At 39.6% G+C, this 15824-nt stretch overlaps 1 protein-coding gene across 1 annotated transcript in view; it reads right to left on the bottom strand.

Annotated features, from left to right (window-relative positions):
* Positions 1 to 3343: 3343 nt before the first annotated feature.
* LOC148036947 (oligopeptide transporter 4-like) overlaps positions 3344 to 15824 on the bottom strand; it is a 29777-nt gene continuing 17296 nt past the window's right edge. The window contains exon 6 of the mRNA XM_087675870.1: positions 3344 to 5216. Coding sequence (XP_087531996.1) covers positions 4605 to 5216 — 612 coding nt within the window. The 3' untranslated portion in view covers positions 3344 to 4604. The remainder of the gene's footprint in view (positions 5217 to 15824) is intronic.

Raw genomic sequence — 15824 nt, forward strand, 5'->3', positions numbered from 1 at the left:
GATATACCTGAAGATATGGAGTTACTCCTTAGTCTCCCAAACCAAGGATTGATTGTAGATCTATTACCAAATTATATATGTGGTCCACTAAGGGTTCGTCATTCTTACTTTTCTATCTGCACATGACTATCATGATCATCAAAATAATCCAATATATCCCTACTAGATATATACATTTACTCATCTTATAAAAAATAACATCCCTACTTACCCTAAACTCGCCACTATCAGGGTTATAACAATGATACCCTTTTTGCTTAGTAGAGTATTTAATGAGAATATATTTTTCAGCCTTGGGGTCCAATTTCTTCTTTAACTCATTAGGTACATGAATATATGCAAGATAATCAAATGCTTTCGAGTAGGATACATCATGTTTATTGTCTATAAAATTTTCTTCAAGAGCCATACCATGAACCTCAATCGTAGGAGACCTGCTTATCATATAGACAAAGACAACAGTATGAACAACCTCAGATAAAAAATGCTTGGGTATATTTTTGTCAGCCATCAATGTCTTTGTAACTTTTGCAATATGTCTATTTTTTCTTTCTACAACCCCATTTTGTTGTGGAACATACATACATATAAATTATCTCTTTATCCCATGAGACCTCAAAAAGTCAATGAACTTATCAAAGGAATATTCTTCCCCTCTATCTAATCTCAACCACTTAACTTTCAAGCCTGAATATGTTTTAACAATAGCCTTAAAAGTTTTAAAGTATTTCGACATTTTATCATTTCCTTTATGGAATATACCCAAAGTTTCTTAGAGCAATCATCGATGAATGTAACATAATATATACTGTCACCAAGAGACACATTCTAGATATCCCCATAAATATCTGTAATACACTATATCAGGTATATTCTTGCTTACATATTTGTCATGTAAAAATGATTGTCTTGCTTATTTTCCAATTGGGCATGCTTCACAAACTTTATGTAATTTTACAAATGTAAACCACTTAACTTTCAAGCTTGTTTTTATTTCAACCACAACCTTGAAAGTTTTGAAATGCTCAACCACAACCTTGAAAGTTTTGAAATGCTCAAACACTTTTCCTTTATAAAATATACCCCTTACAATGAAACTTTTTTCAATATGTAAAATCAGATGATATTAATCATCACCTATCTCTTCATAACCTAGACTTTGTAAAATTTTCTCTCTTCAAATCATTCAATATTGTTAGTCATGTGATTAGAATTAATATGTTATACATTATCACATGTCTTCTTTCTTATAACAGTAATCATCATATATTGCATAGCAATCAAACACTCATTTTTGTCATTATTCTGTCTTGAGAATGATACATAACTTTCTTATTACAACTTGCCATTGCGAATGTCATCCTTCTTATCAAAAGAATGGGCTTGAATTTGACCTATTCTTCCACAGTAATAGCAAGTAATACTAGAAATACTAGAACCTCTATTCTGTCGTTCACCTCTTCTTTTAGAGCTCTCTCTACCTCTAGAATTATGACAACCCCTTAAAATCTACATATCACCAAATCATTGATTTAACTTATTTTGTTGATTACTACCAGTATGTTCCATACTATGGCCTCTTGAAGAGGATCTATCATATCCCCTTCCTGAACTTAAGTAAAACACTTAGACTTGTTCACTACTTCATTAAGATGATACACCTTACATGTTAATCTCTCTAGTGATCATGAGAGAGACCAACTCATTAAAATCTAAAAATGGTCTTTATACATACACAAAATTAATAAAATATTTTCAAGTATTCTCATTAAGATCACCTAAATAGATAAGACCAAATTACCATCATTAAGCATTGCATCAAGCTACTAAGACATCTGGAATGTTTCTCACCTTCAAAATATTCTCATTTACATAGGTCTTCTCTTTCTTTAAAGTATTTAACTATTGCTTGAGTCAAAACTTCTATGTCTTTGTATTTATTGAAAACACAGTCTTGAAGGTTATCTAAGTTGTATATGAACTTTCTACATTTTTTCTATACCCTAGTTTAGTGTTATCAATGATTGTAAATAACCAATGCATTATCATTTTATCTTTTACATTCTATTTTTTCCACACCTTTAATTATTTTGTAGTCGCAAGATTACTTAGCTCTAGTTTCTTTTCTTCACCTGAAACAAACTCATAGAGATCTTTTCTAATAATGAAGTTTATCACACAAAACTTCCATGATAGATAATTGTTTTTGTCCATCTTTTTGATTATAGGATTTTCAATATTCTCAATCATTATCACACAACCAAGTACTAAATAACAAGCAAAACTTCTATCATCCTTCATAAAATATGCACAATAATAAACCAAACATCCTTTTTCATTAATTACTCAATAATGCATACTCTCTATAATATGTTTGTAGATAAACTGTGTTTGCTTCTTGACAAACACCTTAAAACTTATATATTTGAAATCCGTAATTTACGCAACAAAGAACCACCAACACAATCGAAATTATTATACGCCCTAAAATCATTGTCTATAATCCTACTGAGCTAAAATGAAGCCTTAAATGACCTCAAATGGCAAAAAATATAACGAATGAGCCCTTGTCTAAATAATCTACATTGTTATACTTGCACATCAAGTCTCATAGCAATCTGAGATTTTTGCTCTATCTTGGTTCTAGTGTCTTCAAAGCATTATCCAAGGAAAACAAACCAAAAAAGAAGGGAGAGATTTTGCCGATTACATGCTTGGTTGAATCCTTGCTCTTCTCCCTTCACTTCAATATTCAAAACAAACCGCTCAATGACACACCTCTAATACCATGTCACGAATTGTGTAACGAGCAAACTTGACTAAGCTGCTATGCTAAACGCACACCATACGTATGAGAGGAAGCTCACTCAAGAATACAAGAAGAGAAATGGAGACCAAAACATTTTCTTACTGGGTTTTTCTTCATTCTTTCTCTCACAATACGTACATGAAGTATAAATAAGATACAATATAAAGAAAAGTGGCGCGCTAAGTCAAACAATGCCTAACTAACTATACTAATCGATTGATGCTATAACTATGTTAGTTTTAGGTAGGTGTAATAAACCAAATATAATAAGTAATAAGTTAGTGATCATGTGAGGATCATAATAACCATCGACGTGCTAAGTGTAGACGTACAAACCCATCTTTCTGAGCGATCCATCATCAATGTCCGCACGTTTTAAGCTTGCCATCTCAATACAACTATCACATGTCTGCTAGGTCATACAAAGTGCGACTAATGGATGATACTCCATCAAGCTAGCAAATTAGTGAAGTGAAAATCTTAAAGTAAGGGTTAAATCCTTTAACACAAAACCTAGTAGTGAAGTGGACAGATCGAAATGAGACTTAATCCTTGAAGACTCCAAGCTATTACTAACTAGACTATAAACAAGCTTTGATTTACAAGTGTGTACAGGTTATTACATAGATGCTAATGGTTGGCTTTGATTTGAGTGTAGGTTGAGTTAGATGGATATGTGAGTTTAAACCCTAGGCTGTGCTTCTCTAGCACCATGATATAAACTTGATTTATGTCTATGATCTCCAACTCCGTCTTTCATGTGTGCCTTGACACTTCAACTATCAAATGTAAGGAGAAATTTCAAGTGTGAAGTGAAGCCAATGGAGGTTCCACTCACCATATAAGACGGGTCAAAGGGCTTGAGATCAATCAAGAGCCCCACGAGGGCTAGTAAAGGTCCTTTTAAAAGGGACAAAAAGGATCCTTTTAAAGGGAATTATGAAAGATTTGCATTGTTTTGAAACAATCCCTCGTGACGTCACACGTGCACTTGCATTACATTGCAGCAACGCTGGTTCTGTAAAGGGCAAGCATTACAAGGGTGGAATTATGACAAACTCGATTGAAGACACATGTTGTTGTTGCCCAATGTGGTGAGTACTGAGAGGCACAAGAAGTAAGGGCCGCATAAGCACAAAAACTTTGTAAGAGAGCTGCCAACCGGGATTAAATCCACGACAGACCCTGGTTAGATCTGTTCAAACGAACGGTAAGACCATTCCGCTCATCCTTGGAGAAGGAACGAGTGTTAGGATAGTTTGTATTTGTCAGACGCTAGGCTTTTGTGCAGTGGGTAAGATCATACCTCTAAAATGCTTTCTTCTCACATTTGCTTGGCCGATTGGTGATCATCTTGCTAGTTTGTCTTCCCTTTTCTTTATCCCGTATGCATAAAGAGAGCGCTCTAACATCTTCCTGCTGTCCACCTTTTTTGTATTGATTGCAGCACACCGGAAGGTTATGCCTTTGTCTTCATACTTATGTCAACCATGGATGGTGTCTTTGTAGATTCTCAAGTTCGGAGCACATTATGGGTATCAGGACACCACATACTCTTGGTTACTGTTTGTGGTGATTACAGTACATTACAAGGCTATGACTATGCCCTTACAGTTGAGTCAACTCTGGTGTCTTTGTAGTTTCTGTAGTATGGACCAATCACATACTTTTGGTTATATGAGCTGGCCATACGGACCATATATGCAGGGTTCCTGAGGCATGTTTGCTATGAAACGACATGCCCACCCCCCACCCGTAGGAGTACTGATTATTGGTAGACAGCAGTAGATCATTGCTATACTGGGCAAAGTGATGATACAATGCCTGGAGCAGTGGGACATTGTGCAAGTGGGCAATTGTCACTATTAGTTCCCCACCAGGTCAGCTGGATGTTGGAAAGCTGCAGAGTAAAGTACAATGCCACAGCCATAAACGCAAGGCCCGCATCGAGGGCAGCGGAGAGGATGTAATTGTAGCGCTGCCACCACAGTTTATGGTACTTGAACACGAAGTAGTTGAAGATTGTGCCCACAACCACCCAGGAAGTGAAGTTCACAGCGGTGGCAGGAAGCATGAAGGCACTTGCCCCAAGTAGCACTGGCATGTTGATGAGAGGAATCCACCACACTTTAGGGAATGCCTTGTGAAATGCCCACACAATCACTGGCCCAATGGCACCCCCCAGGAAGAACCAGTTTAGTGCAGAGTACACCCCCTCATTCCCAAATATCTTCCGTGGTCCCACAAGCCCCCATATGACAGAAGCATCAAAGAATACTGCATCGCCCGGGCATGTCCAAGGGCTGCTCTTTGGTAGGGCGTCTGTGTTGCATATATTCTCAATTGAGTTTAGAAGCCACCAAGCAACCCCCATGTTCACTATCCCAGCAACAATTGTGCCAATGACCTGCATCGTAATATAGAGTCTAGACACTTAAAACCTCTCTCTTTATAAAGAACATCCAACTAATTGACTCTTTCACATCTCTCTTTATAAACAACATCCAACTAATTGATACTTTCACATCTCTCTTTGTCAAAAACATCCTACTAATTGGACCCAGATCAGTGACACTTTTACAAAACCCACATGCATGGATGAGTGCATGAGTGCACATGCAAAAAGAGTTAGACCTTACATCCATGTAGACATGTGCGTTGTTGCACAGGATGAATATGCAGAATCTGCAAAGCATTTCAGGAAATGAACAGGATGGAGTTTGACATAGATTCAACCGAGCAATCACAGTTCTCACCTACCTGTTCTTCACTATAAATCGAATTGTATAGCTGTGAACCCCATAGCCAATGATCGATTCACTCAGCTTCAGTATTAATGCAGAGTAGACATTTAAAACAAAAGTAGTCATGAACACGATGCATGTGCTCGGGAGTAGCTGCAAACATGCGGGGCAAGCTGCTTTGCTTGAGAAAGCCAGTTCCTCACTCTAGATCAATTGTGCTGAATGGGCGGCATGCAGAGAACATTGTAATCATTTTAAGAGGTGCAAAGACTTTACTAACGAATTGACAGCGTGACGCCTGACTTTTTAAAACATATATTGATCAAGAGATTAAAAGTACAAAAGCAGTGCATCATAAGATGCAGCATGGCTTCATGCCACAGAGCTTAGCTTCTTGCAATTGAGTTTAAAGATCCACTGTTTTCACCTGACTCAGAGAGACCTAAGGACTGTGTTTAGTCAGCAATAAACAGGCCTATACGTTCAGGAGGGGTCTTCCTGGCAAGTTGCAACCCCACCAAAAATAACACCATTCCTACTAGACCATATGAATTTGAGAGTTATAGCACAACCTTATCACTTTCCAACTAGATTCATCCAAGGCATCCTAATCACCACAAAAGGCCACGGCCATGCCAAAATCATCCCTCAAGCTAGCGTCCTTAAGCGGCATGATGGCCATCCTCTTAGCCACCTGCGTGAGTTCAGCCTGAATGATGGCACTGACTTCCATACCCGCTGTAGGCGTCTTTTCCACATGACCATCTTGGCCAACACGAAGTCTTCTTGCCACTTCATCCAGGTATTCATGGCGACTATGGACGAGGGCCACTCCCTCGCTTACACAGCCAACGGGTCTTACCACCTAGGGCTTCCAAGGATTGGAGCACCGAAGTGGCTGCCAAGAGACGATGGAGGTGGGCTAATTTCATCTAATTTCAAGCAAAACTCCTTCCAACCAGACTTTCTTGCAGGAATCCAATGTCTTGCCATGACCTCATACCGCGCATATGAAGTGCCCCAGCCGTCTTGCTTTCTTTGTCCAAGAGCACCACAAAGGGGGTCGTATGCATGAGGATTAAGCCAAAGTCTCCGGCTCAAGGAGCCGTCTCCCAATCTACTCTCAATGGCCACCCACTTCGAGTCTGCATGAGTGCACGACAGAAGAAAACACAAACACAAAGAGTTCTAGGGAAGAGGGGCTGATATGAATGTAGAATATAGATGGAGAAACCTGCACTGATTTGAATATGCAATGCTGAAAATGATGTGGACTGATTAGTCTGTGGATATGGCCGGAAGCGTCAGTGAGGCCACCGGATTGGGTTGACGACGGACCAAGAAAGCCATAAAGGGACGTCCCTTACCTTCCTTCTTTGAATCCATCAAGCTGAATGAACTCTATATACTCTATCAATTAGACTTCACATTGGATGGCTATAAATCAAAGTTTGTAAGCCTCGAGAAGTACACCCCACCAATGATTTTCACACAATAATTCACAAGGTCGTGCCAAGGGATAAACCCTCAGCTTGACACATGTCTTGAGGCAATAAGGCACATAACATTGGAACATGCTCGCATTCGATCTAAACCTTGAGTGTGGAAAATTTCAAAAAATTCACGCCCTGGTGTACCCAATACCTACGGAAGGAACCATGTCCCTTGTGAAGGCCAAACAAAGAACAACGAGGCTAATGGACGAACCTTTATGGTGTGGCTGTCTAACAGCAAAGAAGCCTCCAAGTAAGATAGTCAAAACCGTGAAGCTTATCATCAATAGAGCAATAGAGAAGTGCCATTAGAGAGGATAGGGGGGAGAAGATGAGGCAAAGAAGAGATGCACAAAGGGAGAGAGAGAGCACAACCAAAACACATCACAAACGGTACTTATCAAGAGTTGACACACAATGTAGAAGACAATTCATCACAAAATGACTATTGCAAACAAAGAAATCAAAATAAATAAGAGAAACAAAGGGAAAATGCAACCAGAAAAGGATCAAATAGTGAGATTGCGACCTAGAAATATTGTTGCCTAGCTTACAGAGGGTTAGAAACCTGCAAACACAAATGTTGATGAATCAAAATGCAGGCAAAGACAAGTAGTATTAAATGTAATCTTATAGCCTAGAAACTGGTTGCCTCGGCAAAACATAGGGTGCTACAGTAAAAATGCAGGATTGTAGGGCAAGAAACTGGTCACAGTAGCTCAGGAAGATCAGTTACAACAATAATGGAAGAACGCAGCAAGCTTGCAACAACAGAAGATAGTACCACATGACTTAACACAAATGTTTGATACCATGTCACATAGGGTTCACACATGAAGTACTTTGGGATCAAAAAGGTAACTATGGTACTACCTTTATCTACGTGGCAGGCTTACTGAAGTGAAACCATGGGACTCCCGATAACCATGGGGAGATCTTGTGTTTCACTGTTCTTGGTTTAACTGGTGACGTGTTGGTTTAACAAGGACACACATCACAAGAAGATTTCTCGTACTCCTTTATGTTGAAACTCCAATAACTCTATGGTTGCTTCATGTGCACCAAACCTGAAAATAGTGCACCATATTTTCACTCAAAGTGAAACTGCTTCACCTTGCCCAGTACCTCATGTGCAGAGGGTAACAATAGGGTGCAACAATGGAAGCGTGTGAATTTGTTGTAACCTCATCGTATCTGGAAGAAATGTGCCCAACCACCGGGAATGCATAGACTTGCTCATGAACTAATGATCTTTACTATATTAAGCTGGGGTGGGGATGGGTGCCATGTTTGGTAGCCCCCCACAAAATCCAGCATTTGGTGCCCGTTGACCCCACCCACTTGCATCCTCGTCCACCCATCGGCCTGCTGACCCATTGGAGGGGGGTGTGGTATGGGTGTTTTTTGACGCCTTGAAAGTCGGGGCGGAAGGGAAGGGGGGATAGGTTGACACTCCTCACCTCCTTTGTGTTTAAAAAGAGAGCAAATGATGATGCCCACTAGCAGACGCTCTTGTGTCCCACATGCATAGTGAGGAGAGTGGAGAAAGGTCAGAGACTATAAAATGATGTACTTGGCTCATTTTTCAATACAATGTCATAGTACTTTTGTCCTTCAATCAAGTGTCCGTGTCATTGTCCTACACACAATATTGTTTTTATGAGCCCAAGTCTCAATCTTGGAACTTAATTCATTTGTGTGACAGTTGGTCATCTGTGTTTATGTCTACATGAGTCCTGTCTACATCTTCCATCCTCCATAGCTCATGCCATGCTCTAGATCTTGGACTCATAAAAACAATCCTGTGTGTAGGACAATGACACAGACACTTGATTGAATGACAAAAGTACTATGACATTGCATTGAAAAGTGAACCAAGTATATCATTATATAGTCTTTAACCTTTCTCCACTCTTCTCGCTATGCATGTGGGATACAAGAGCCTCTCTACTGGTGGGCATCATCATTTGCTTTCTTTTTCAACACCCCCCCTTAAATCATGAGTTTCTACACCTACTGGCATTTGCCCCCCCTACATATAGACATGGACCGAGAGACTTCCTCTTAAGCAACCTAAAGAACCAAGGTCCAAAGAGTGGAAAAAGATTAATAATAAGCTCTAGGTATTATTGCATGGGGATTTTCTGACGATGTATTGCACCATATCTATGGCATCAGAGATGCTAAAAAGGCTTGGGATGAGCTTGACAGGATCTTTGGAAGTCAAGCCAAAAACTCTAAGGTCAAGTTGTTAATGCAGTTTTATAAGCTTGACATAAAAGACAACACTTCGATGACTATACATATTAACAAATTCAAAAGTCTAAAAACTCAACTTGCCACTCTGAAGAAAACAATAGATAAAGATGAAGCCATTCCTGTACTCCTTGCTGATGTAAACCACGACCCTTATGAAAATCTTGTCTCTACTCTCCGCAATGTACCTAATTTGTCACAGAAAGATATTGAGCACTCTCTTCTTGATGAAGAGAATAAACAGAAGAACAAGAATGCAAAAGATGGTGTCCCATCATCTAGGGAACACCACTTATACACCAAAGGAGCTGCTGGACCTAAAGTAAGAGGTCAAGGATTCATCAACAACAACAACAAGGATCAGACTATATGTCACTATTGTGGTAAGACTGGCCATGTAGCCAGTGAATGTTTTCATAAGAAAAGAGCCCGACAAGTGCAAGATGATCACCACCAAAATTAGTTCATGAATGAAAGAGAAGAAGAAGAAGATGCTTCTGCTATCTACAACAACAACTCTGACAAATTGTTTTGATAAAAAGTTCTTTGTATTTTCGCATTGTGGATGTTATCTTATAAAAACCTACCAAAAATGTAAGGTTTCAAGCTTAATCTAACTAGGCTGCCTAAGAGCAAGTCTCCCAAGCCATGTCTACATGTAAGGGGGGCAAATGCCAACAGGTGTAGGAACTCATCATTTGAAGGGGGGTATTGAAAAAGAGAGCAAATGATGATGCCACTAGCAGAGGTTCTTGTATCCTACATGCATAGTGAGGAGAGTGGAGAAAGGTCAGAGACTGTATAATGATGTACTTAGTTCACTTTTCAATGCAATGTCATAGTACTTTTATCCTTCAATCAAGTGTCTATGTCATTGTCCTACACACAAGATTGTTTTTATGAGTCCAAGTCTCAATCTTGGAACCTAATTCACTTGTGTGATAATTGGTCTTGTCTATGTCTATGTCTACATCTTCCATCCTCCATAGCTTATGCCATGCTCTAGATCCACGTCTTTTGACACTTCGCCTTTGCTCACAACTAGCTTACTTGCATGTCATGTTACATCGGGCTCAACCTATCCCCCCTTCCCTTCCGCCCGGACTTTCAAGGTGTCAAAAAACACCCAAACCACACCCCCACCCAATGGGACTTTCAAAGCACGTATATACACACAACAAATTTGTATGATATGAATACACTCTCTCACTCACTCACACACACACACACGCGCACACACACACACACTCTCTCTCTTTGTGAAAGTGGTTATGTACAAGTATATAAAACATGTAAAAATGGTATTTTCAAAATGCCTTATGTTGAACCCACGTGATATATACATATATTTATGACAGACCTCCTCAGGCTTAGGACACAAGCAATGTTGCAAAGCACTAGGAGAAATGTGTTGACCAATAGTCACAACGGTGTGTCGAGAGGAAACTAGATGCAAAACACCTAGTATCTACTAATAAAAGGTTAAGTTTATAATTTGATTTTTGGAAGCCACTCTAAAGGAAGAACCAATCAATACACTGGTATCAAGCCCGAGAAGAGCTTGGTTCGGGCCATAGAGTACCTTCTACATGCAATATACACGTTTCTACTTTCTAGGCACACCAAAAGCCTAGAGGCTGATCTACATTACTATTCAATACAATGGCATCAACATCTACTTAATAAATAGGCCAATGATAGTGGGCTACAAGAGCTAAGATAGCTTGAATAGTAAACATGTGGGCCATCAGAGCAAAAGTCTCTAAGTAATCCAAGCTTGCCCTTTATGCAAAGTGCTTGGCAACAAGCCTGGCATTGTGCTTGTTTAAGGTGCCATCAACCAAGTATTTGGTCTTATAGAACCACTTCACACCGATCACTTTCCTCTTGCTTGGATAGAAAACTAACTTCCAAGTCTCACTACCCTTGATGGACTCGAGCTCCTCCTACATAGCATGGTGCCAAACATCCATGCCAAAGCCTCATTAAAGGTACTAGCCTCTAGGATCTCTATCCTCTAAGATATATGACATAAGGGCATAGTTCACATAAAGTGAACAACCTTGTTTTGCTTGTATCTTGGTTGATCTTCATGGGCCCACCAATGTCTCAAGAAACGAAGTGACTCTTGAATCCTACATAAGCTATTTGGACCACTATGGAATAAGAATGGGATGATCATGTGAGAAAGAAGACCTAGGGGCCTTTTGAAGTTGTATAGCACCTGTCTAGGAAAGAAACTCCCCCTCACTAAGGCTAAGGTTGCTTCCCCTCTTGGGTCAAAAAGACTCCCCCTTGACATCTCAAGACACATGAGGGGATGGAAATGGAGTAGGAATACTTGAAGGAGGAGCCAACAAGGATGGGGGTGGCATAAGGAGGAGGAAGAAAAAGAGGTGATAGGGAAGTAGAGGCAAAGGAGGAGGGAGTGGAGTCGAAGAAGATCCAATTGAAGAAAAAGCACCATAGGTGAGAGAGTTGAAGGTCACAACCTCATCAAATACAACATCATGACAACATCATGACTCACCACAATCTTACATTTCTTGGGTTCATAAAACCTATATCCTTTGGTCACTTGACTATGACCAATGAATACTTTTTTGACTTGGTACCGAGCTTGCCCTTGTGTTTCTTGTCCATATCAACATAGACATCACATGATGCATCCAAAATATGAAAATGGAAGATAGAAGGCTTCTTACCAAAAAAAGCTTGGCATGGAGTCATTTCTTCAAAGCCAATGTTGGAGACCTATTACAGATATGATTGCGATAGAGATCACTTCCCCTCAAAGGATGTGAAGAAGTCCTTGTTGATATTCTAGCATTGAACAGACCATGTCCGATTTGCTCACTCCACAACACTATTCTTGGACGGCGTGTTCAAATGGGAATACTCCATGTTGAACTCATGCTCCGTATAAAACAGGTCAAATACCTTGGAATAAAAATCTCCTCCATGGTTGACTCAAACCCCTCAAACCTATTAAAATTAAAAATCAACTTTTCGACAAACACCTTCCATTTGTAGAAGTTGAAAAAGACCTCGGACTTGTATTGTAAGAAATAGGGCCACATATATCTAGAAAAGTCGTCAATAACAAGCATTACCAAATAGACCTTCTCGAAAGAAAGGTTATTCTCATAGGCCGCGACTTAAGCCAATATGAAGCAACTTGAGCAGTGTGGAAGCCCACCTTGTGCCTTCCTTGGGAAAAGATTGTTGATGTTGTTTGCCTCTCAAACAACTAGGGCATATAGGTGCTCATAATAGGCATGCCAAAGTAACCTAAGAGCCAATGAACACTACATAGCAAGGGTTGTGAGCTTATGGAGTCCGCCCTCCTATGTACCCATCCAAAGCATAGTATTAGTGGGGATACATCTTTAACAATAACAATATATGCAATAGAATCACTAGATACATCTAACAACATCCTATGTGAAGACCACATGGATCCCTAGATGTGTTAATAGACAATAGATTAAAACACAAATTAGGAATATAAAGAGCTTGGATAGAAGAGTCTCTTCTTCTCCTTTCTCATCGTTGGACTCACACAATTAAGACATATCATTAAGACAATTTGAGGTTTGTAGAATTGGCTCACATAGTTTATCTTGTTATATTCAAATATGCAGATTGTCTTATAAGTACATAGCTTCTTTGAAATTCTATCATCTACAATGGTTTAGGGCTCTAAAGAGTATCCTCCACTCCATCTTGGCTTAAATTATTAAAAATGTCGAGATCTATATGTAGCTCTCCTCCTACAGAAAGCCCCAAATTTTCCTACTCATCTGTATAAGCAAGCTACCCTTGTTCATCCTTGTCCTAGTGAAGAGTTAGGTCATCAGTAGACTCTTGCTCAAGTTCTTAGAGAGCTGCCACCTCTTCATTTGCATCAAAGTATTGAACTTTGGAAGTGAATAAGCTTGTGCAAAAGACACCATACTTGGAAGATGAAATATGAGTCATGCACATCATAGCCATAACTTTGAATAATGTCTTCCTACTAAGGGATGCAAGCTCATCTCCTACTTCCTCTATTTTGTTAATATGATCTTTTATGGAAGGAATATTATCAAAAAATTAACCTTTAGAGTTTCTTCTCAAGGGTTATGTGGTGTGAAATGGACTTGACTTGATACAAGGAAGATAACTTGGAATAGACCTTTGTTGTAGGGTGGTTTTTGAATTGATCCTCCATTGGATGAGGAACAAAAATAGTATCAAAAGCCCATAGATCGAAGGTATGTCACAACTCTATAGAAACAGAATTTGTATCCTTTTTCATTAATTTATCTATATAATGATTTATTAAATTTATTTCCTTTGCACTAATTAGATATAAAGAAAAGTGCATTGGAGCTGGCCACTGATGAGTGGTCACAGGTTATGGTGGACCCACATGGTGGGTTAGAGAAAAGATAGTTCACACTTCCACCTATATGACCCGATTGGGCGCCTGTGATTAGAACTCACGCATATCAGGGTTAGACTCGCACACAGAAAGGATTGATGCCTTGAAGTGTAGGCTAGATCCACCAGAACAGACAGTTACAATCAACAAGATGGCATGATCATGAAATGCTTGTATAATGTGCATGTGTGGGCTGAAAGCTTGAAATGCACATTTCTTTGCATAGGAAAGTCACATGAAGATTCGGATACCATTTTTGTGATGTACACGGAAAAAGCTTTCATATGATACGCATATTGGGGGGGTCCCTAAATTCTAGGAGATCCCTAAATTTTAGGAGGTCCATAAATTTTAGGAGCCTCGAATTAGCCTAAAAATGCTAGTCCTAAAAAAATAGGGATGTCATTCTAAAAATAGTAAGTTCTGTACTCTGACTGTGCTTACTAAATTTGGTTGTTTCTATTCTTAACAGTGTTCAACCCAAAAAGGAAGGCCATAAAGAAGAGACAAGTGTCAAGACACTTGTCACACAAGTTTCCAAGTGTCCCACCACTTGTCACATCTCATGACATGTGGCTGGACACTTGTCTTGTGCTACTCCACTTTCCCCTTTTGTACTAGCTCTCCCCTCTCCTATAAATAAGAGCTCGTTTTTCTTCATTGAGCATCATTTTTCTTTGCTGTAAACTCATGTATAGCACCCACAGATAGCCAGAAACTGGCCCCATCCATCCCCATCATCATCCCCCACTTCTCCATTATCAAATTCCTCCATATTCCCTCTTCTATCACTGCTGTTTACAGGACAACAAGCCTGTAAATTCATCACAACACCTCCTTCTCGAGCTCTTTCTTCCATTTTAGCTACAAGAAGCGAGCCCTATCCATGTACTGCTGATCAACGATGGAGAAAGGCTGATTTTCCCTTTTTCTTCTTTCATACTGTAAAGAAATCAATTCTTATCATTGCATAATAGATAATGCATGTGTGTTTGTACATCTTTGCATGATCTTGTGAGAGTGAGAATTACTTCTTCTCACTCTCAGGTTTATTGTAACTGAGCTCTTCCCTAAGGGACTTGGGTTGAGCAGAAATACATTCCTTCGAGGGGGGTTGCCCATCTTCAACCCTCAATCTTGTCTCCATTACTTTTACATTTTTATGGCTGTAATTTTGTGAGTAATTTTCATTTTCAGCTTTAAGTGTTCATTCTCTTTTCTATTAAATCTCGAAAACAAGCAAATATCATAATTGTTAAGCATACTACGTTGTTCGGGGCGTTTATAGTGGTATCAGAGCTTTGGCTCGGTCCTCACCCCCAACACTGGTAGTGCTTACAACTATAAGTTTGTTTGTTTTCAGCCCTTGCATTGAGTGCGTGAGCATATTTTTTTTTTCTTTAGTCTCAATGGATCAATCGAGTGCTATCCTTCAAGCCATTCAAAGTCTTAGAGAGGAGAATCAGCAAATTCGTGAGCAACTTCTCAAACTAGAAAAAGTTGAGAATCCCAAAGAATTCAAGGAAAGAAGCCCATCTACTTCAAGGAGACAAAGCCATACCAATGAAAGGAGCCGATCAAGAAGTCCAACTACTTCTAAGAGGTAGTCCCATTCTACTTCAAGACAAAGAAAGAGATCGCGTCGAAGCTCATCCTCTTCTTCAAAGTCATCTGGCGCCTATTCTAATGGATCCTCTTCTAGTAATGAAGAGTCACACCCTTCTCGTGGAAGACCTCATCATCGTCAAAGGCGTCGACATTCTTCACCCTCGTCTCCATCTTCATCCCCATCAAGCACTTCATCATCTTCAACCTCAATATCCGAGCATGGACGAAGGCATAAGAAGAAGAAGAAGACTAAGTCACTATCTCAACTTGAAAAGAAGATCAATCTCAGGGAACTCATTGACCATGCTGAGACATGGGAAATGGAGCACAATGGCAACAAATCATTCCAAAAGAATGATAAGAAGAGAGTAGCTGATGATGAGGAGTATTCAGCCCCAAATGAAGGACAAAAACAGTGGCAAAAGCAGCCATCAAATCAAAAGAAGATGAAGCCCTATGCTCCTCCTAATGCTCCTCCTAATGCTCCT

Source organism: Lygodium microphyllum, chromosome 4 (assembly GCF_053477565.2).
Source record: "Lygodium microphyllum isolate KBCC chromosome 4, Lygodium_microphyllum_v1.1.10, whole genome shotgun sequence".
In the NCBI taxonomy this organism is placed as follows: Eukaryota; Viridiplantae; Streptophyta; class Polypodiopsida; order Schizaeales; family Lygodiaceae; genus Lygodium; species Lygodium microphyllum.